The sequence below is a fragment of the Canis lupus genome, chromosome 12 (genome assembly GCF_003254725.2).
Source record: "Canis lupus dingo isolate Sandy chromosome 12, ASM325472v2, whole genome shotgun sequence".
Lineage (NCBI taxonomy): Eukaryota > Metazoa > Chordata > Mammalia > Carnivora > Canidae > Canis > Canis lupus.
In genome coordinates, this window is record NC_064254.1 from 14,482,830 (window position 1) to 14,505,932 (window position 23,103).

Genomic DNA, 23,103 nt, shown 5'->3' on the forward strand with positions numbered 1-23,103 from the left:
TCAGGGCATGGTCCTGGAGTCCCGGGATCGAGTCTCACATCCGGTTCCCTTCAGGGAGCCTGCTTCTCCCTCTGCCTGTGTCTCTGCCTCTCTCTCTCTCTCTCTCTATCTATCTCTGTGTGTGTGTCTCTCATGAATAAATAAAAAAAATCTTAAAAAAAATGAGTTGATGCCCAACTGACTGAGTCACATAGGCTCCCCTTAAAGAATATATATATATATTTTAAGATTTTATTTATTTATCCATGAGAGACACACAAAGAAAGAGGCAGAGACACAGGCAGAAAGAGAAGCAGGCTCCTCGCAGGGAGCCCAATATGGGACTTGATCCCAGGGCCCCAGGATCACACCCTGAGCCAAAGGCAGCTGCTCAACTTCTGAGCCACCCAGGTGTCCCTAAAGATGATATTTTTTAAGTGACTGTTATGCCCAATATGGTGCTCAAACCCACAACCTCGAAACTGAGTCACATGCTCTACCAACTGAGTCAGCCAGGTGCCCCAATGGTTTCTCTTTTATGATTATAATAACAGCTCTCTCCCTCCCTCCATCCCTGCCCCCTCATAAATAGAAGAGCATGCTATACTTGCTATTCTAAAACATATTTTTTCTCCCTCTGCCTATGTCTCTGCCTCTCTCTGTGTCTCTTATGAATAAATAAAATCTTTTTTAAAATAAAAACTTTATTTAAAAAATCTTTTTAAAAAAGGGGTGAGGGGATGCCTGGGTAGCTCAGGGGTTTAGCGCCTGCCTTCGGTCCAGGGCGTGATCCTGGAGACCCGGGATCGAGTCCCACGTCGGGTTCCCTGCAGGGAGCTTGCTTCTCCCTCTGCCTGTGCCTCTGCCTCTCTGTGTGTCTCTATGAATAAATAAATAAAATCTTAAAAAAAAAAAAAAGGCTCTCAGGGCTTGCATTTTAAAGTGAGGGGAGGCACGACCCCAGAGCAACTTAAAAGTTCCATTATATTCGATAAACATTTAGTGAGTTCCTTTTCGACTCTGCATTCAGCACCGCAAATTACAAAGAGCAAAGGGATACCATCTACTTTACCAATTATGCCTGGGTAACTCAAGCGTTAACAAAGAAATGTTTGGCTCATTTCTCTTTCTACTAGTAAGCTTACAGATGCATTCTGTTCAACTAAGCCTCCACTTACAGGCAGGGGCACAAGCCCATATGCAAGTCAAAAGACGTGCGCGTTTCTCAGCGGGCTCCCCATTGCAAAGATGGTGTTTCTGTGTTTCTTGTGACCTTATTTGTAAACTGCCTACAATTAACTTCGCAAGGAAAGGTGCTCCGTTTTCCAGTCAAACAGGTACTTTGGGTAGAATCACACCGCGTTTATCTCCATTCACCGGAACGAGCTGACGCGGCTCCACACCTGTGCTGGACCCTAGTGCACGCAGCCACAGTTATTTTTCCTGCGGACGCCGAAGTGCCCAGGGGCCCACTACTTAGGAGCGGACTGCGCTTGGCAGCGGCCAGGGGCCTTTCCGGGAGTCGCCGGGTGTCACGTCTCCTGAAGGGCGCCCAGCCCAGGGTGACACGAGAGGGGCGTGCTGGAGGACAGGCTCTAGCCCACGCCAGGTCCCACGCAACCCTCCGAGGCAGCTGTCGCCAGGTGGTACCTGCCTCTAGCCAATCGCCATGGCGGTTACATTTAACGCGGCTGCGGCAGCCAATCCGAGGCCACGTCTCAGCCTGCGCCCCGCCCCCTCCCCCGCCCCGCGCCGCGCTGGGTCCCGGGCGGCGGGCGGCTGCGCACACCCAGAGCGCACCCGGCCGCGCGGTCCTCGGGGCGGAGGGGCTGCTAACCGCGGCGCGGGGCGGGCGGGCCGCTACTGCGCAGGCGCCGCAGGAAGGTCTCGGCTCGCGCGTGTCCCTTGGGGTCGGCTGGCCCCGCGGCCCACGAGCGCCGAGGTCCGCGCCGGCCGCAGCTGGTGAGTGCGCGTGGGGCGCCGGCCTTCCGCAGGGAGGTGCCGCCCCCTCCTCGGTCGGTCGCCCGGGGCTTTGACGCCCGAGGTCCTGGGGCTCAGCAGCCGGGCCCCGGGGCGCGGGCGGGGCCGCCGGGAGGGGGCGCCCTGCGCCGGGCGAGGTGGACGGCGGGGTGCGGGGCGGTCGGCAGGTGCCCGGGGGGCGGGGGGCGGGGGGCGGGGCATTGGATCGGAGTTGATGGCCATTACGTCATCACACTGGAGAACGGATTTCCTAGAAAACCAGAAAGCGAAGATGACCCTTTAGGTGCTTTTGATTGGCTGGACAGCGCGCGAAGCACATGCTGCCCCTCTCGGCGTAGCTACCCCGTGGGGTAAGAGTGTCCCCATTCTGCAGATGCGGAAACTGAGGCTCAGACAGGTAACGTCGCACACGGTACGGCTGCAGACAGGCTTGACCAGGTCTGACCCCGCAGGGCGGTTGCCGTTGCCCATCCACCAGGTGATCTGCAGGGTGGGACCTCAGCCTGAAAACTTGCCAGTGTCCTAGGCAGGCAGATGCTCCGTTGGTGAATGTTACGGTTTTCTTTTGTTTCCGCCACCCCCCCCCCCAAAAAAAAAGTGGAGGGAAGAAAAAAAAATAAAACTGCCCGCCCCGCTCGCCCCCAAGCCGTTCCAGGCCCTTTCAAGGCAGTGAAGCTCATTTGCAAGCAAAGAGGAGATATTTTCTGTAGTTTAGATTAGCTACTGAATAGAACTTGGGAGAAATGTCGGTGACGACACAAGCACCGTGACGGATTATTTTACTCCGTAGGAAGGAAGTGTAGCTGTTCTGGAGATACTAGAGAATTTTGTGTGCCCTGAAAATGGCAGAATTATTTAGAATCCTAGAATTTTTAAGATTGAGAAAGTCCTGCAGAGGGTAGTTTGTTTTTTTTTTTTTTTCCTTAGAACGCTAAGAAAATAATAACCTAGAGGGAACCACCAAAGTTTCCCATGTCCATAGACAATGCTATTTTATTTTAAAGCAGTATAAAAAGTCTTTAGAATAGGGCTTTCGTATTATAAAGCTGATGCTGACAGTGTCTTTCACCATTTCCTGTAACCGCTCTATTCTCACCACTTAACTTGGGCTGAGAATGCCGGTAGGGATTGCCTGACATGCATTCCATCCAGGTAAAAAAGTCATCCCACGGGAGATCCAGCACATTTCACCTCCTGAACTAAAGATGACTACCTACTAGTTCTAGTTACTGTTGGGATGTTTGGGTATAGTCCAGATGAGTCTGCTTTTTTTTTTTTTTCTTCCCTCCACTATTTTTTTTTTTTTAATTACAGAGTTTTTCTCAAAGTTTAGTGATCTAACAGTGATTTTGATCCCTTGAAAACTACTTGAGAACGTTCCACTGGCATTTTGTTTATAGATTAACACCTGCTGTTAGAATGAAAATGCAGTAGACCTAGATAGAGGCACTGCTGATGAACACGTTCTGGCAGGAAAAGTCCTGGTAATCATTTGGAATTTATGACTAGTCTTGTTAGCTTGGTGTCACTAGACTTGTAGACTTGTTGAGGGCATGAATTAGTAAGTGCATAGTAAAGCTACTAAATTGCTCTCTGAGCTTGGCCAGTCACCGGACTTCGGCTCTATCACAAGTAAGAAAAAAAGCATTGAGCTAAATTACTTCTAATTATTTTAGGGTTGCACAGTTGTATTATTCTGCCTGTGGCAGTACAGACTTTTTCCTAACCTAATGGCTTTGTAACTAGAATGGATAAAAAGAAACTAAATTTGAGGGCCTGTTCTAGAACAGAATATGCCTCCCCATTTCACAAACGCCAAAACTGAGTCTGGGGAAGTTAGATTTGCTCACAGTTGTGCATCTAGTAAATGTGAGCTCAAGTTACAGGATCATTCTGATTTCAGAGCCTATAATCTTTCTTTTTTTTTTTTTTAAGATTTTATTTATTTATCCGTGAGAGACACAAAGGGAGAGAGAGAGAGAGAGGCAGAGACACAGGCAGAGGGAGAAGCAGTCTCCATGCAGAGAGCCCGACATGAGACTCGATCCTGGGACCCCAGGATCACACCCTGGGCTGAAGGCGGCGCTAAGCCGCTGAACCATCTGGGGCTGCCCCAATCTTTCCTCTCTGCTTCTAAGCCTGGGGACAAGGATCCTAACAGTGTGCTAATGTATTCCTGAACCCCAGAATAAATAGCACATGTACTTTGAGCATCATTTTTTTTTTCCTTCAAGATTTAGGGAAGAAGGATTTTATATGTATTTTGAGAGAGGTCAGACAAAGGTTTTTATTTTGCTGTTGTTTTTGCATTTGGAAGGTGTTATAAAACATTTTCATGTTAAAAAACCCAAGTCTGTTATGGAGTACAAATTTCACATAATTTGAGGCATAAAATGAGACCACAAAGATGTTTACTGTTTTTTGGCAGGGCATTTCAGATGCTTTTTAAAAAGGATTACAATTTCATTCCCTCTTTTTTTGTTGTTAATATAATAGTTTTATTGAGATATAATTCACACACTATCCACTTTATTTGAAGTGTACAGTTTAATGGAGTCGTGGGATCATCACCACAGTCAATATGAGAACATGTCATCACCTCAAAAAGACACCTCATACCATTGTAATTTACTCCCCATTTCTCCCCAACCCCTTGCCACAAACACTATCAATGTACTTCCATCTCTAATAGATTTGCCTGACTTAGGCATTTCATCTAAAGAGTCATATATTAAGAGATCTTTTATGATTGCCTTCTTTCCCTTAGTGTGTCAAGGTTTATCCACTTGTAGTGTATGTTAGCACTTCCTTCCTTTTTATTGTCAAATAATATTTCATGGTATGGATAGACCACATTTTATTATCCATTTATCAGGACGCCCGATTGGCTTAGCAGTTGGACATCTGCCTCCGGCTCAGGGAGTGATCCCGGGATCCAGGATCAAGTCCCACATCAGGCTCCTTGCAGGGAACCTGCTTCTCCCTCTGTCTGTGTCTCTGCCTCTCTCTCTCTCTCTCTCTCTCTGTCGCTCATGAATAAATAAATAAAATCTTAAAAAAAAGTTATGTATCCATTTATCATCACCTGATGGCCTATTTGAGTTGTTTCCACTTCTTGGCCATTAAAGATAATGCTGTTGTGAACATTTATGTTTTAGTGTGAGCATCTGTTTTAATTTCTTTAGGGCGTATACTGGATAATATGGTGACTCTGGTTAAAGAACTGCCACAGTGTTTTCCAGGTGGCTCTCTCACTTTATGTTCTCACCAGCACTGTATAAAAGTTCCAGTTTCTTTGTATCCTTACTAACTCTTGTTCTGTGTCTTTTTGATTCTCTCCATCCTAGTGGGTCTGAAATGCTATTTCATTGTGGTTTTGATTTGCATTTCCCTGATGACTAATGATGTTGAACATCATTTCATGTGCTTATTTGCCACCTGTATATCTTTGGAAAAATATCTTTGAGATCCTTTGCTCATTTTTTAATTGGATTATTTGACTTTATTTTTAAGTTATAATATTTACATATTCTAAGTACAGATCACTTAGAGATGATTTGCAAATATTTTCTCCCATTCTGTGGGTTGTCTTTTCTCTTCATGGTATTCCTTAGAGCACAAAAGTCAAGTCTTATTTATTTATTTATTTATTTATTTATCACTTGTTCTTTTGGTGTTGTACCTAAGAAGGTTTTGCCTAACTCAAGGTCATGAAGATATACTTCTGTATTTTCTTTTAAGAGTTTTATAGTTTTAGCTCTAAATTTTGGTCCATGAACCATTTATGGTTAATTTTGGTGTATAGGATAAGATGAGGGTTCCAGATTCATTCTCTAGCATAATGGATATCCAGCTGTCCAGGCACCATTTGTTGAATTGCTTTGATACCTCTCTGTTCTTAGAGATGACTCTGTTGAAGAAGGTTTGGACATACTATAATATTCCAGTTGTAGTAATTCATCAAAGGGCTTAGTGTTAAAAACAACTTTAGGATGTATGGCTCTCAAGCACAGCATTACAAAGAAGTTTTGGTATTATAGAACAGAGTTCATTCACCCTTGTCTTTGTTCTTTCAGGATGACAGCCTGATTCATTACTTTGATTATTTATGCCCCTATTGTATTATAGATTTGAAAAGTATAAAGCCCATATTCCCTGATACATGGCACATACATACATTTTTGTTGTATAGTCTTCATTATATTAGATATGTATTGAGTGATTAAAAAAAAATAACCTAAAAGAGTGTTTAGGCAAGACTTCATGTTGCAGGAGGTAACTTCAGGACGTTTGGGAGCACAGCTGTCACTGAAGAGCTATTATAGGTCACCTCTAGGTCGCCTAGAAAAATGGCTGTTATAGTTTACATGACTTTGTAATACATTTGAACAAGATGGGATGGTGAAATATGGTGAAAGGAAAGTATGGTTGGCAATGATTTCTGTAACTGTTTCACAGTAATTTGCATGTGGGTTGGGCCTGGATGCTGTAGGGCTTGAATTCTTTCCGGGCTGAAGTGTTTGTATAGACAGGGGAAGTCCTTGGACTTTTTTTAGGGGAGTGCTATGAACAGAGCTACGCCCAGGAAGATTAAGTTGGGAGTAGACGTGAGGTGAGAAAGGGGAGGGTGAAGAAGGTAGGAAGGTCACATAAGAGAGAGAAGTGCTCCCACAGGAAGTAATATGGGCTTTAAGAGGTACGCCACACTAAAGATGGAAAAGAATGGGTAGCTGTTGAGAATGCACGTTCCTGGCTTCTACACTGGCCTGACTGAATTGGACTTTCCTAGGTGTAAAGACTGGGCAGCTGCACTTGTAAGAAGTCCCCTCTGAATTTTAGGTCTACTCTGCTGTAGTGGATGGTATGTGAATAGAATCAACACTAGGCTGGCACCTATGGTTTACTCAGAGCAGTTCTGTCGAGAGAATGAGGAAGCTGTTTTAAAGGATGGGGAACTAAGGAAAGGAAAAAGACTTGGAGGTGCAGAGAATGCATGCAGTTTGACATATATCAGAACTTGACTTGCCAGCAGAATAGTTTGTTCGGTGGACTTGGTGTGGTATGTAAACTGGTTACTGAGGGAAAGAGCCAGGGCAGTAAATAAAGACAGTTTTGTTTTTTAATTGATTTATGAGCATCTTTAAGATACTGTACAACCTATTTGCTCTTCCAACTCCTACTGGAAACAAATATTATGTATGGGAAAGTATCTATTCTCAGAGAAAACAGGGAATCTGCTCAATCCAAGCTTTCATGGAGACCAGCATGACCTCCACACAAGTTCTCAGGTTGCTGGAACCTAGGGCAGCAGCCTGCATGATATTGGTGTGTGACTGAACTTGTACTGACTGTCTGAGGGAGGGGGTGAGTTGTGCATGAGCACTAGGTTGGGGACACCAAATAATGAATGAAAAGAGAAATGCCATTCTCTCAATTCTTAAGAGTTGTTATTACTGAGCTGTGGCTGAGGCTGTGTCTGTACAGTGTGTCTCCTATACCAAACATGATTGTTCGTTACCCTTCTCTTTGGAGAGGTGATTTGATTTTGTTATTCGTACTATTTTTGGTTTCATGGATGGCACTAGCAACAGATGATCCATACCCGACAGGCAGAAGGCAGCCCATCTCAGGTGAAAATCGTAGACTTTACGGACCCAGAGTCCTTCCCAGACAAGATCCTGTGCCTTTGGTCTTCACAATTTTAAGTCCCTGGTTCTGAGACGGTCACAGCTTCAGTCAACAAATGTTTGAATGCGTACACACACAGATCACCTAGCTGGTATGTTTGAAGGAAAAGTCTTTGCCTTCAAGTAATTGCGGTTTAGTTGGGAGAAAGAACATACAATAAATGGCTCATGAACTTAATCATCATGTCAGCACGTCGCTGCCTCTCCCCAGGACCTCCAGGTGCACACACCTGCGGCCAAACCTTGGGTCTTCTTACTCTGAAATACGGAATTCACTCTCCTCTTTCTGACTACAGCCTCACATCCCTGCAGCTTCCCTCAGAACCTGTAGTCCAGAAGCCTTCTCCTTCACGCATCTATATCCGTTTCAGCGTAGATGCTGCAGTTCAGATTTTAACCGCTCCTAAGTCAGGATCTTCAACTTTCTTCGTTATACTTCAGTTTCTGGCAGAGTCTTAAGTACAGGCAGCATCAGCTGCCGGTATTGTTCAGGCCTGTGCCAGGGCCCCTGAGTAGCTAGAGAAAAACCTGTCAACAGTGTCACTAAAAACTCATGACCCCCGCTGTCAGCCTCGACCACCAGTCCTCCTGTTGCCCTGTACTCTCCCATCCTCCCTGTTGGCCATTTCAGACATTCTCTGTTTCTCAAACCCTCGAACCTTTTGCCATCCTACTTCCTCTGAGTAGTTGCCCCTACCTTTTGTAGCAAGAGAATATGGCTCCCTTCAGCCCCAACCCTCAGACTTGTTAGCTTACCCAGCCTTAGCTGCTTCTCTCCTATTACTATGAAAGAGATACCCTGTCCTATCTAAGTCCCCTGTGCTGTTTTCTGAAGGACCAAAGATGATAGAGACTGAAGGCAGGGAGATTTATTATGGGAAACTTGTTTTTATAAACAGTGGATTATCTAAGTAAATAAGCAGAGAGAGCTGCGAGCCTCGGGTATTAGGCAGATACTTATATCCTTGATAGTAAAAAGGAAGTTTAAGGGATTTGGTGAAGTTCATCTCAACAGCTCTTGGATTTCTTCAGAAGTCACTGTGGCAGTCAGGTCCCTATAGGCTTTGTCAGTTTGTTAACCTTATGTAAATACTGGGAATGTATAGACAAGTGGAGTCTTTTTCCTCATATAATATTTCTTTCTTTGTTCCCCCCCCCCCTTTTTAAGGATTTTATTTATTTATTCATGAGAGACACACAGAGAAAGAGGCAGAGACATAGAGGGAGAAGCAGGCTCCATGCAAGGAGCCCGATGTGGGACTTGATCCCGGGACTCCAGGATCACACCTGGGCTGAAGGCAGGCACTAAACTGCTGAGCCACCCGGGCTGCCCTCTTTGCCCTTTTTTAATGCCAATATCTTCAGCAGGAACTGGCAGTGAGCCCATATGGTAGAATTTCTACCTATTTCTGTGGCTTAAAAGGAACAGAGGTTACCAGTTACTAAACTAGAAACATAATCTCCCTCTCTGGAGCCTCTAAAGACTTGGTATTATTTCTGTTTTGTGCAAAAGGATCATTTTTCTTTTTTCATCCGTTCTTACTAAGTTTTTTGAAAGATTTTATTTTTAAGTAATCTCTATACCTAACACGGGGTGTGAACTTACACCCCAAGAACAAGAGTCCCTGGCTACCCTGACTGAGCCAGCCAGGCGCCCCTGACCTTATTAGGTCTTTAGAATAATTTCTGCTACTACAGACAAGCAAGACAACCAAACGGGAGTATTTCTGTGGAGTATAAGAATGGCCCATACCCCCTGCAGAGTGTGAAGGCTGGGGTAGGACATACATAAATAGGAAATTGGACAAGTAAAGGCAATTTTTGTTTTTCTTTCCAATTTTAGCTTTATTCAGTTAACTTTCAGTAAATGACATTATTTGATTTTAAGTTGATATGAAAGCATATAGAAAGTTAATAAATTGTGGTTCTCTTTGCCTAGTGGCTAAATTTCTGAAACTTAATCCAGGTCACAACAGCACTACCACTTATGAACTGTGTTTTTATATTTTAGGAACCCTGATTGCTTTCCTTCAACACATTCATTATGAAGTTACTAGTAATACTTTTATTTTCTGGACTTATAACTGGTTATAGAGGTAACTCTTCCCATAGCTTGCCATCCAAGTTACTACTGGTGTCCTTTGATGGTTTCAGAGCTGACTATCTACAGGACTATGAATTTCCTCATCTCCAGAATTTTATCAAAGAAGGAGTCCTGGTAGAGCATGTTAAAAATGTTTTTATCACAAAAACATTTCCAAACCACTACAGTATTGTGACAGGCTTGTATGAAGAAAGCCATGGCATCGTGGCTAATTCCATGTATGATGCAAGCACAAAGAAACGTTTTTCTGACTTTGATGACAAGGATCCTTTTTGGTGGAATGAAGCAGAACCTATTTGGGTGACCAACCAGCTTCAGGAAAACAGATCAAGTGCTGCTGCTATGTGGCCTGGCACTGATGTACCCATTCACAATACCACACCTTCCTATTTTATGAATTATAGCTCTTCAGTGTCATTTGAGGAGAGACTAAATAACATTACCATGTGGCTGATGAATTCGAACCCACCGGTCACTTTTGCAACACTTTACTGGGAAGAACCAGATGCAAGTGGCCACAAATACGGACCTGAAGATAAAGAAAACATGTACAGAGTGTTGAAAGGAATAGATGATCTCATTGGTGAGCTAGTCCACAGACTCAAGGTGCTAGGATTGTGGGAAAATCTCAACGTGATCATTACAAGTGATCATGGGATGACCCAGTGCTCAAAGGAGAGACTGATAAACTTGGATCTCTGCATTGATAATTCAAGCTACACTCTTGTAGATTTGACTCCAGTTGCTGCCCTACTTCCCAAGATAAGTAAGTAACCTTTCAGCTGAGGGATATTTGAAGGGAGCAACTGAATGAGGAGGGAGGGTTTTGTAAAAGAATACAACTCTGGCTTTTTGTAGGGCAGTACCATCTATTCTTCCTCAGAGTGGGAATTATATGTTTTTCCCCTTAATTTACAAGTCTTTAAGCAGTTAGCTTAAGGTTCATGTTCAAAGAGATTACTTCTTTGCTTTTTGATACATTTCTTAATTATTCACCCTAACGGAAAAAGAAGATTTTTATCCTTAAGAAAGATCTTGGATTTTTGTGTGAGATATGCTATTTATCTATTGATCTTAGAATTAGTAATTAGCTGTAATATATAACTACTTTCTATTTACTTAGGAAGCTATACGTGAAAATTGTCCCCTTTTGTATAAAAGTCCACCAGAGAGAATCACAAAATGAAAAAAGAGATACTAGAATGCCTGGAAAGATAAAGGGAGGGGTGTGTGTGTGTGTGTGTGTGTGTGTGTGTGTCTCTCCCCAACAATGTCACATAATTATTATTGCACTGCTTTTTTAAGAAGTAAAAATGATTTAATAGATGACATTGTTCAGGATTTATTTCCAGTTATTCTAGTTAGAAATTTTTTTTTCTTCATCAACCAATCATGACTTTTTTTCCTTGACTGTTTTCCTTTTTCTTCCAGATATCACGGAGGTTTATAACAAACTGAAAGTCTGTGACCCTCACATGAACGTTTATCTCAAAGAAGAGATTCCTGCCAGATTTCATTACCAACATAATGATCGAATTCAGCCTATTATTTTGGTTGCTGATGAAGGCTGGACAATTGTGTTAAATAAATCATTATCAAAATGTAAGTATTCATTTCAGACATTTCTGTTGTACTCTGGGGATAAATCACAGGTTGTGACATTGTTCTGTTAACAAGGTACTTTAATTTAGAGATATTAACAGTGTATAACCAGTTCACTTTTTGACTGGGTAATTCTCAGGTTTTCATTCAATAGAAATTTATAACCACAGTTTGACCCCTAGATGAGGAGGCTGGGTGGCCTTAGGGCAGAGGTGTAGTTTTACTTTCTTACCCACACTGCAGTTACTGTTAGTAACTTTCAAGGTTGGTTCTCTTGATTTGTAGAAAATGAGAGAGAAGTAAAGCAACAAAGTAAAAAGGGAGAGATTCCAGGGGAATCTCTGAGTTCAAATGCTTTTTTAAATTGTTTGTGTGTGTTAAACATTGTCCAAGTACCTGAGCGCTGTAGCTGTTTCACTGGAGGAGAACTAGAAGGTGAACAAACAGAAATCTACCCAGTAAACAAACAAGGTGTATCAAAATCTCTCCTCCAGCTGAGGAGATATAGAGGGGTGAGTTACAGGTCTTTCCTGAACCCAAGTTTATTTATCCAGCTATTTATCCATATGTTAGATTTGGTTTGAATACTTCTTTTAAAAACTGGCTTTGTAGTCTGTAGCAAGAGTCAGAATACTTTTTCTGTAAAAGGCCAGATAGTAAATATGTTAGACTTTATAGGCCAGCTGGTCTTTCTCACTCAATTCTGCCTTTGTAGTAGGAAAGCAGCCTGGACATTCTGTAAACAGACCAATTTGGGGTGTTGAAATGAAACTTTGTTTACAGAAGCAGGTGGAAGGCTGATTTTGGCCAGGGGCTGTCTTGAGCAGTGTGCAGATCCTTGATCTATAGCAAATCAGAAGCTTCAGAGAAGGATATAAGACTAAAGGTTAAGGGAGTTTATAAGTTATTTATATTTATGTACTCACTGTTGAAAACTGAGAAAACATGGAAAAACTTAGAAAAGAAAAAACAAACTATCCATACAGAGGTACAGAGTTTTTTTCTATTACATATACATATGTATGTATATGTCTATAGTGTCTTCTGTTGATCACATTCATTATTTTTATTATGAAATATTTCAAACAAGGGATCCCTGGGTGGCTCAGTGGTTTAGCGCCGCCTTTAGCCCAGGACGTGATCCTGGAGTCCCGGGATCGAGTCCCATATCCAGCTCTCTGCATGAAGCCTGCTTCTCCCTCTGTCTATGTCTCTGCCTCTTTCTGTGTGTCTCTCATGAATAAATAAATAAAATCTTTTTTAAAATATTTTAAACATGAAATTAAAGGATAATATAACACAAACTGATATATTTATTCACCACTCAGTCATTTGCACTTCTTAAGAAAGCAGGAGCTTATCAGTGCAACAGGTGTACACTAAAAGTCAGTATTTGCCAAAATAAAGCTAAAAACTGAGAATGTGGTATTGCGGTTCTATCCAGGACTGTCATGTTTTTCTGAGTTCGATTTGGAGTTAAAGGTGAACTGGTTAGACTTCGCATTCAGTGTAAGAACCCTTTCTACAACATTCTCACCTGGCCTTCCAGAGGTTGAGGCATTCATTCATTATCGATAAACCAGGAGTGTATTACATAATCCTCTTATCACAGGAGCAATTGATGTAGGTAGGCTGCAGATTCACTTCTTCCCTCTTCATGGGTTTTACTCGCCTCTGTTCTCCCTAGTTATTCAGGACCCTCCACCCAGCCACTCTTATTCTCTCTCTTTTTTTATACAATCATTAGTGCTCTTTGCATGCACACACTGCTGGAAATGGAGGGGTGAAATGAGTGGGGATAGCACTGAAAGGTGCATCAGGCTGAGAAATAGTTGTGTTTTTGTTTTTGTTTTTGTTTTTTTTAAGATTTATTTATTCATGCGAGACACAGAGAGAGAGAGAGAGGCAGAGACACAGGCGGAGGAAGCAGCAAGCTCCTTGCAGGGAGCCCAATGAGGGACTTGATCCCTGATCCTGGGATCAGGCCCTGAGCTGAAGGTAGAAGTTCAACCGCTCAGGTACCCAAGTGTCCCAAGAAATAGTTTTTAAAGACTCAGGTCATGATCACTTGGAAAAGGGGTGTGTGTGTGAAATAGGGGACATGGCTGAGTTGAAAAACACAGAAAATTTCATTTCTAACCCTCACCTGTTTTAAGTGATCAGAATTTTTAAAGATTCTATTTAATTATTTGAGAGCAAGAACAGAAACAGGGGCAGGGTCAGAGCAGAGCTCGGAGAGGGAGAAGCAGACTTTCCACTAAACAGATCACCCGATGCAGGGGCTCTATCCCAGGACCCTGGGATCAGCTTAACCCCTGAGCCACCCAGGCATCCCACTAATTACAATTTTAATGGATGAGAGTTACACTGGCAAGAATCAATATATTTACACTAGAAGCAAGTTATTTTGTAATAGAAAAATCAGTCTTTCTGTTAAGAACTAACATACTTTCTGTTCTTTTTTCAGTAGGTGACCATGGCTATGATAATTCTTTGTCTAGTATGCATCCATTTCTAGCTGCCCACGGTCCTGCATTTCACAAAGGCTACAAACAAAGCACAATTAACAGTGTGGATATTTATCCAATGATGTGCCACATCCTGGGATTAAAACCACATCCCAATAATGGAACCTTTGGTCATACGAAGTGTTTGTTAGTTGACCAGTGGTGCATTAATCTCCCAGAAGCCATCGGAATTGTTATTGGTGCGCTCTTGGTCTTAACCACACTAACATGCCTCATAATAATCATGCAGAATAGACTGTCTGTACCCCGTCCATTTTCCCGACTTCAGCTGCAAGAAGATGATGATGATCCTTTAATTGAGTAACATGCTGGAGTTTATACGGAATATCTTTGATTAGTCACAAAACCAAGGATACACTCAAAAAATGGTGTTCTAAGGATGAAAAATATACCTTGAAAGACAAAAAACTTAGACTAAGCATGCTAGAATTACTTTGTTTTTCCTTGTGCTTTGTTTTGGTGTATCAGCTAATTAACAAAAAACCCTGACCATAGTAAAAATTTCTAGTAAGTCAACATAAACTATTTCTCTAACTAGAAACTTTAAGAAAAATGATTGCCTCTGGTTTTTTTTGCTATGAAGATGACACATTTTTAAATAAAAATATACCAAAATTTAGTAGGCATGCTTTTCTAATAAATTTTTATATTTGTAACTGAAACAACAGAAATCTTTATGCAATTAGTGGATTTTGGATTTTGTGTATCAGGAAGGAAAAGTTTTCTATATTTTTATATTTCATGACTTTAATAGAGTTTGTATCCCAAGTAAACCTGTGACATAGGAAGACCTCTGTGGTGGTTAATAAAATTGGTTATCCAGGCAGAACAGATCTAGCATAGGAAGAAATTATTTTAAGAAAAGCTGTTATAAAAAAACACAACAAAGACTATGTGATACAAAGCCTGAGTCTTCACCATTGTGTCGTTGTTAAGGTTTGTAAGCTATTGAAGCCACAAAAGATACCTTTTGAAGATTGTTGCTGATAAGAAATTAAGAAAATAGAATTGCTTTTCTCAATCTGTGCTTAATGCCTTTGTGTAAGTCATTTGTATGTGTGTATGTGTGTGCACAAGTGCGTTTGCACTTATGAATGTGTAGACTTCCTGTGACTGACGGAAGGTGGTCAGAGGCAGCTGGTCTGCGGGCTGACTTCCACATTCCCACGGAATGTGGCTCTCAGCAAAGAGTATATTTGCACTTCATATTTGTTTACTTTCTTCTGACTCACAAGCTAAAGTTGTAACTTAAGAAAGTTCGTTAGTTTTTGTTAGCTATTTAGCTTCCTCATGTTGTATGTTGTAGCCAGAGGTATCCAAGTGGTGTAAAAAAAATTCATGACCAAATACAAGTCTGGCTTCAATTGGGTCAGAATGGGGAGGAGATTTTGCTATCTACCTTTGAGATATTTATGCCTTACTTTTTAGGCAATAGAGTAGTTAAATTTAAAATGGAACCTGATATCTTTTGATCCTTCCCACTGTTCATATGTTAAGTGGCAGAGTAAACTCTTAAGCACTGTTAACATTCTGTAGGCCTGAGTCCTGCCTCTGCTTTTTCTCCAGTGTTTGGTTCACAGAAATAATTGCTCCGATTTTTTTTTTAACATACATGTTCAAAGCTAAGGAATTGTTTTGAAGAACTACCATCCTACCTTTGCTAGGTGGTACTTTCTAATTGAATCAGCTAATATGCAGAAACCGAGTTGTGGCAGACTAGATTGTATCTAGTAAAGCAAAAATTGGCTTCAAGAACCGTATCAGGACCTGAGACAAGCAATTAATAGTGTGATGTTTAAAGTTTTGACGATATAAAATAATCTAAGTAACTGTTTTACAGATTTTTAAAAATCTGTAGTAAATATGCAACGGAGTTAAATGCTGATTACCTGTGGTGGTCAAGAACGATGGTGCCAGTCATCAAACATATAATTCATCCTATTTGGTCTCTGCTAATTTTGTGATCATAGTATTCATTCAGCATCTGTTGTTCTTGAGAATCATTTCTACAGCCTGCATAAGTAGTTCATGCTATTGGTCATAAGCTGACTATTAAGAACAGCACAATAAATAAATGAAGTAAAGCCAATAGCGCTAATTTTGCTTTTTGACCACGTTTATTTCATTTTTTTCCTTCCGTAAAAGTTATCCTAGAGGTTGTTTTTCTGAACAAAATAATAGAAAAATTTCTTCCTGTTTCAATTTCCATTTAAAAGAAAAACAACAGTCACATTTAATACAGTAGACACTTTTTGAAGTATCTACAATAGTTGCAGGATATTTTATACTAGATCAGTAGAGCTTGGTCCTTGCATTGCTGTGAGTTTTAGTGAGCATCTAGCCTGTGAGTGCATTTCATATAGGATGGAATAGGAAGGGATGTCCTGTCAATGTCTTAACACTTTGAACAAGACACTTAACCTATTTTCTTGTCTTTCATTCCATTCTCAAAATACTAACTTTAATTAAAATTATAAACTTTTTTGTATATATGCTGATGGGACAAAACCATATTTATTTAATCAAAGAGATGTTTATATATTATTTTGAACTTTGTGTTAATTCATTTGTATCTTTAAAAAATTATCACCATTAAAGCCAATGACTCCTCTAGTGCACTGAGAAAATCTTTCTAGTAAGCTAGCCTTTTGCAATAAGGTTCTGGTCTGTATTTTGTTAAGTAATTGACTAATATCTTGACATGTTTTTCTGGGTGAAAGTATTTGGCTACAGGAAACATTTAACTGTTTATGACAGTAATACTCAAACGCAGTAGGAAAATGTATTGAGTGGTTTTTGTTAATTTAGTGAGTGAATTCAGAATAACTGCATTTACTTACATGGACAGTTCTGTTGTTATTAATGTGCAAGTTCTTGTAAACAGCAATAGAATTCTAATATAAATTATTTCAATGCTGTGTACTATAGACTTTGTGTTCTTTCATTAAGCTTGGTATAAGAATTTAAATATAAGTTCTTGGAACATTAAAGGATTAAAAATACTTTTGTATTGTTCTTGGGTGTCTCCCTCTCTTATCCATATCTGGTAAGCTTTAAGGATGATGGCATTTAATTCCTTTTACTTAGGGGTTTTCACTTCATTGTGAATGCATAAAGTTACAAATGAAGGACAAAGATGGGATGGAAAGTGTGTTTTTTTTATTGTCATTCTTAAAATAGTGTGTAAATAAAACGACATGAGTATGCTTTAAAAAAAATCTGTAGTGCCTTAAGTTGAAGTAAAATATATTTTGACTATATTGTCTGAGTTCATAATGACTTTGTTTATGATTAAAACATGTGAATAAAATCTACCAAAAACATTTTTACTATAATTATTAAATACAGGATGCAATATTACTGATTTTTTTAAATTTGTCACCCTGCAAAATACACATACTGTGATAGATGTTGATATGAGCCAGTAATACTGCAAAAATCCATATAGGCATTCATTACAGATTATTTTAAAACATTTTTTTTTAATTTTTATTTATTATGATAGTCACAAAGAGAGAGAGAGAGGGGCAGAGACACAGGCAGAGGGAGAAGCAGGCTCCATGCACCGGGAGCCTGACGTGGGATTCGATCCCGGGTCTTCAGGATCGCGCCCTGGGCCAAAGACAGGCGCCAAACCGCTGCGCCACCCAGGGATCCCTACAGATTATTTTAAAACCAAGATCAACTATAAAACATTTAACCAAATTTTAAAGATAATGTATCAATACGTATTTTAGCATGAGGACATCACTGGAAAGAAAGCCAAGATTAAGTGTTTTGTAAATAGCCATACTCATTGAGTATAGATTGAACAAAGTTTCGTCTAGTGGTTCAGCGTGATAAATTCATTTCCTGTATTCCTCCTCCATGAACACTGCTAGGAACTCTGGGAGAAAATAAGAAAAGGTACTTTCTTTACTCTAGAAGAGAGTTCTGTAGCATCTCAGAAATGGTGAAACTTTATACCAACATATTACTTCTGTCTACTCATGGTTAGACTCTTGCTGCTGAGATCTTGGGATACAGAACCATTTGCCAGGCCATGTGCTTCCTGAAGTTAAGATGCTAGCTTCTTTTTCCCCCCTGCCTCCCTGCTTCCTTGGTGCCTGTACTTGGATACCATTACAATCCTCCCTTCCCCAGCACACACACTGAGGGAGCATGTGAATCTAAATGAGCCTGTTGGGTCCAATTGAATTAGGCTGCAGAAGACCGGTTTGCTTTTTGGCATAAACCCTTTGGATTTTCATTTTTCATTGTTCTGTAAACATTTTCTTTTTTCCTTGAATGGTTTAGTTAACATTTTTCAAGAAGTAGATATTAAGGCAAAAAAAAAAAAAAAACCCACAAACATGCTGATCATCATAGTATAATACAGTTCTGTATCCTAACGTGTGCAGGTGGTGACTGGTGTTGAAACTGCTCAGTCCTGTGACTCATGTCTCACGGCCGCATTACTGGCAAAAGCAGTCTTACCCAAAAATCAAGCTAAACTGTCTGGCAAGCTGCCTACTTTTCCACTTAACTTCTACCCCTTGACTGCAGAAACCTGAATTTCACCATCAATAAACAATCTGAAAAATAAAAAAATAAAAATAAATAAATAAACAATCTGGTGAGCTCCTCCAGCCCTAGAATGATGGTTTACAGAGGCCTCCCGTGCAGACTGCCCTCGCATGTTAATACAATGAATTGTCAGGGACCCTATCAGCATGTTTTTCCTCTCTGCCTTGCTTACTTCACTTTCATAGGTGGGGGTGGTGGAAAGGATCAAAAGAAACCCCAAAGCAAATCCAAACAACCGCACTATACAAACGTTTTAGAAGATTGTTCCTACTGGCAAGACCCAGACTATTACAGACTTAAACATTGTTCGAATTTTCTATTGAGGAGAGACACACAAAATTTTTGTGAAACCTTTTTTTTCTAAATAGTAAAAGTTCTGTTTCCAGTAAAATGGTGGAGCATATTACTCAAACCAGCGCTCTTGCCGAGGACTAGAAAATCTGGACAAAGTATGAAACATCTGTCCTAAAGCATTGAGAAATTACCAAAAAAGTGAAGGATCAAGAGGCTAGGAATCAGAACAGGGAAATATATAAAAGGAGCCCCTGATGGCATCTGTAAATTCTGGAAGCCAACATAATCAAAAGAGGGGTGGAGGTGTAGAAGGAGAGAAAACACGATGTGAAAAAGAGCAGAACACTTAATAACCTACTTTATACTATTTGGCACAAATAAGTTTGAAAATACAGATCAAATGGGTAATTTCCCAGGAAAAAGTTGAACAAAACTTATTTCAGTAGAGAAAGGAAATGATCAATTTCTAATTAGAGATTGGACAAATTATAAACTATTATACAGAAAAAGCCCAGACCCAAAATTTGATAATCCTTTTTAGTGTGTCTTTATTAGGTTTGATTATCAGTGTTACATTTGCCTCATAAAACATGTTTTAGAAATAAATACGTGGGTTTTTGAGGTGACTATACTATGGATATCATGGATACCATGGTTTTTGAGATGACTATACCAGGGATAAAAGTAGCATCCCCAAAGTGGAACTATAGACCAATATAGTATAGTGGAGGGGGGTAGCAAAATGGAAAATCATCCATATCTGCAAGCTAAAGGTAAATAGGCAACATCCAATTAAATGGCAGAGATTGTCAGATTGGATGAAAAAACGAGCCAGCTATTTGTAGTCTGCCCTTTAAATACAAAGGCAGGTTGAAAGTAAAAGGACAGAAAATGATATATACCATGCAAACATCTCACAGAGTATGTTTTCTGACCACAATGGAATTAAAATTGATTCAATAACGGATCCAGAGAAGCCCTGAATATTTGTCCATTAAACAATACACTTCTAAAATGGCATACCAAATTCTGTAGAATGCAGCTAATGCTGTATTTAGATGGAAATTTATAACCTTGAATGCTTGTCTTTGAGAAAAGATTCAATATCAATGATTTCAGCTTCCACTTTAGAAAGCTAGTAAGATGAAAATAATCCAAAGTGAGTGGAAGAAAGGAAATAATATAGAATCAATGAAATAGGAAAGACAAAATTAATAAAGTCACATTTTGGTATTGTGTTTAATAAAATTGATAAGCCCCTAACAAGATTAACTTAGGAAAAAAAGGGAGATAGCACAAATTGGCAAGATCAGTAATAAAAGAGGGGCCATCACTTACAGATCCTATATATATCAAAAGAATACCAAGGGAATATTATGCCAATAACTTTGACAATTTAGATAAAATAAATTCCTTGAAAAATACAACTTAAGCAAAACTGATACAAAATCAAATAGAAAATCTAGGGCAGCCTGGGTAGCTCAGCAGTTTCGCACTGCCTTCGGCTCAGGGCATGATCCTGGAGCCCCGGGATCGAGTCCCACATTGGGCTCCCTGCATGGAGCCTGCTTCTCCCTCTGCCTGTGTCTCTACCTTTCTCTCTGTTTCTCATGAATAAATAAATAAAATCTAAAAAAAAAAAAATCTAAATAGCCTTATTTTACATCTATCACAAAAAATAAGTTGTTATCAAAAACATCCCCACAGAGAAAACTTGCAACTTGCAATCAGGTTTCACTGATTAATTGTATCACACATTTAAGGAGGAAATGATTTTACCCAAAGTCTTAAAAAGAAGAAAGGAACATATCCAAACTGGTTTTATGAGGCCAGTATAACACTGGTACCAAAATCTGACAAAGATCTTAAAACTATGGAAAAAATTCTCTATGAACAAAAATTCTTTAACTAAATACCTAATTGAGTTTAGCAGCATTTCAAAAGGAAAATACACATAAACAAGTGGAATTAATCTCAGAAGTGCAACCTTAGTTTGATATTTGAAAATCAGTTTTATCCTTTGCATTAGTAAGAAAAAAAGGAAAACAAATTCATGTTAATAAATGTGGAAAAGCATTTACCAAAATTCAACACCTATTTATTATTAAAAAAAAAAAACCCACCTCACCAAATCTGGAAGAGAAGAGAACTTCAAACCAATATGTATGCCATAAGCCTCCAGAAACTATCCTACTGAATCATAATATAATATCACAATATTGTGAACATACAGCTAAAATACTGAAAGATGAAATAATGTTTTTCACCTAAAGTCAGGAACAAGGCAACGCTGTCTACTATGATCACTTTCTTTTTTAATTTCTTTTTTTTTTCATTTTTTATTTATTTATGATAGTCACACAGAGAGAGAGAGAGAGAGAGGCAGAGACATAGGCAGAGGGAGAAGCAGGCTCCATGCACCTGGAGCCCAACGTGGGATTCGATCCCGGGTCTCCAGGATCGCACCCTGGGCCAAAGGTAGGCGCCAAACCGCTGCGCCACCCAGGGATCCCATCTTTTTTTTAATTTCTTTTTTTTTTTTAATTTTTATTTGATCACTTTCATTTAACATTGCACTGGGGGTGCCAGCAACTCAATAAGCAAGAAAAATGAATCGTATAAGAATAAAAAAAATGTTAAAACTGTCATATCCACAGATGACATGATTACATGCAGAGGAAAGCCAAAGGAATCAGACAAACTAGAAGCTTACCAAAATTGCTGGATATATATGGTCAATATATAAAAGTCAAGTGTATTTCTATATATCATCAGAAAATTTATAACTGGTATCATACTGGTATCAACAAGCATGAAATATCTTGGCATAAGTCTAACAAAATTCATAAAGAATTTTGCACAGGAAATTATAGCATTGAGAAGACTTAAGAAAGATCAAAATAGAAGGCTGTATCATATTTATAAGTTGAAAGATTCAACATTGTAAAGACATCAATTCTCCTCAAATTGGTCATTGCATCCAAGTGATTCCAGCAGAGATTTATTTATTTATTATGGAATTGTATAAGTTGACCCAAATTCATGCAAAAGTGCAAAGGGCCAAGAATATCTTAAAAAAGAGAAAACGATAGGAGTTACTCTATCAGAAGTCAAGAACTATCATAAAGTTGTAATGATTAAGTCAGCATGGTGTTGACACAAGGATTGACAAATAGATGAACGGAATTGCTGACCTTGGCTAAAATGAAGGATCCATACACATGTAGGTGTATCTGACATCTCTCGTGTCTCAAATCCACTCAGCTCACTCCTTACCTCCAATTTCATCCTGGCACAGACATAAGGCATTGGGTGCCTATGAAGTCATATTTGGCACTTGCACATGCAGTATCCAGAAGTTCGTAGAGTTAATACCTATGCAACCACCCTTAACGGGGGCTGGGTTTGGGGGCATGGATAAATGTTTTGCTTCCCTCTTGCATTCCTCAGGCAGACAGTTCTGAGATTTATAAGTCTTCTTTGAAGATGCTGCAGGATTGAGTGACAATCAATCATGATGGTGGCCAAACCTCTGACTTATGTCTGTATAGGCTCTTCTGCATCTCTTTCACTCCCTGTTCTTCACTCTCATTTCTTGTAATCAATTCATGCAAAAGTTGCCTGTGTCTCAGACTCTGCTTTTGGGAAAGCCTAGCCTAACTAGTAGATTTAAAGAATATATCCAACAAAAATGTGTACATATATATGCCAAAAGACATGTAAAAGAATACTGATAGCAGCATTATTCATAGTAACATCTAACTGGAAATGACCCAAATATCCAAAATTCCAAAAATGAGAATACATAAATAAGACTGTGGTATATTCATATAGTGTCATTCCATCAAGCAATGAAAATAAAGCAGTGATACACACAAGAACATGGATGAATCTCATATAATCTTGAGTGAAAAAAAACAAACATAAAAGTGTATCATATTGGCACATCCGGGTGGCTCAGTTGGCTAGGCATCTGCCTTTGGCTCTGACCATGATCGGAGAGTCCGGAGATGGAGCCCTGTGCCTCCCATTGGGCTCCCTGCTCAGCGGGGAATCTGCTTCTCCCTCCTTTCCCTCCTTCCCCCTTTCCGCTAGGACACACTCTCTCTTTCTCAAATAAATAAATGAAATCTTAAAAAAAAAAAGTATATCATTTGATCATTTAGATAATTTAAAATAGGGGAAGCTATTCTATTGCATTCCAAGTGAGGATAGGATTGCCTTCAGCAGGAGGGAGACAGGAACGATTGGGAAGAGAACTGAGCATCTTTCTGGAGTGCTGGTTATATTTTTTCTCTCTCCTCTAAAGTGACAGGTACATGGATTTATTCACTTTCTGATAATTGGCCGCATTTACGCTTTG

The 23,103-nt window shown here is 39.9% G+C and overlaps 1 protein-coding gene across 4 annotated transcripts; it reads left to right on the forward strand.

The window, feature by feature from the left end:
• Window positions 1-1,762: 1,762 nt before the first annotated feature.
• Window positions 1,763-17,203, forward strand: ENPP4 (ectonucleotide pyrophosphatase/phosphodiesterase 4). Of its 4 annotated transcripts, none has more exons than XM_025418934.3 (4): window positions 1,763-1,941; window positions 9,658-10,516; window positions 11,182-11,352; window positions 13,820-17,203. In XM_025418934.3, exons 2-4 carry the CDS (start codon window positions 9,691-9,693, stop codon window positions 14,182-14,184), a joined length of 1,362 nt encoding a protein of 453 aa, XP_025274719.1. In that variant the 5' UTR covers window positions 1,763-1,941; window positions 9,658-9,690; the 3' UTR covers window positions 14,185-17,203. The 4 variants fall into 4 exon arrangements, with proteins under 4 accessions (XP_025274719.1, XP_035553541.1, XP_025274720.1 ...); XM_035697648.2 differs by lacking the exon at window positions 1,763-1,941 and adding an exon at window positions 2,185-2,309; XM_025418935.3 differs by lacking the exon at window positions 1,763-1,941 and adding an exon at window positions 2,207-2,356.
• The last annotated feature ends 5,900 nt before the right edge of the window (window positions 17,204-23,103 follow it).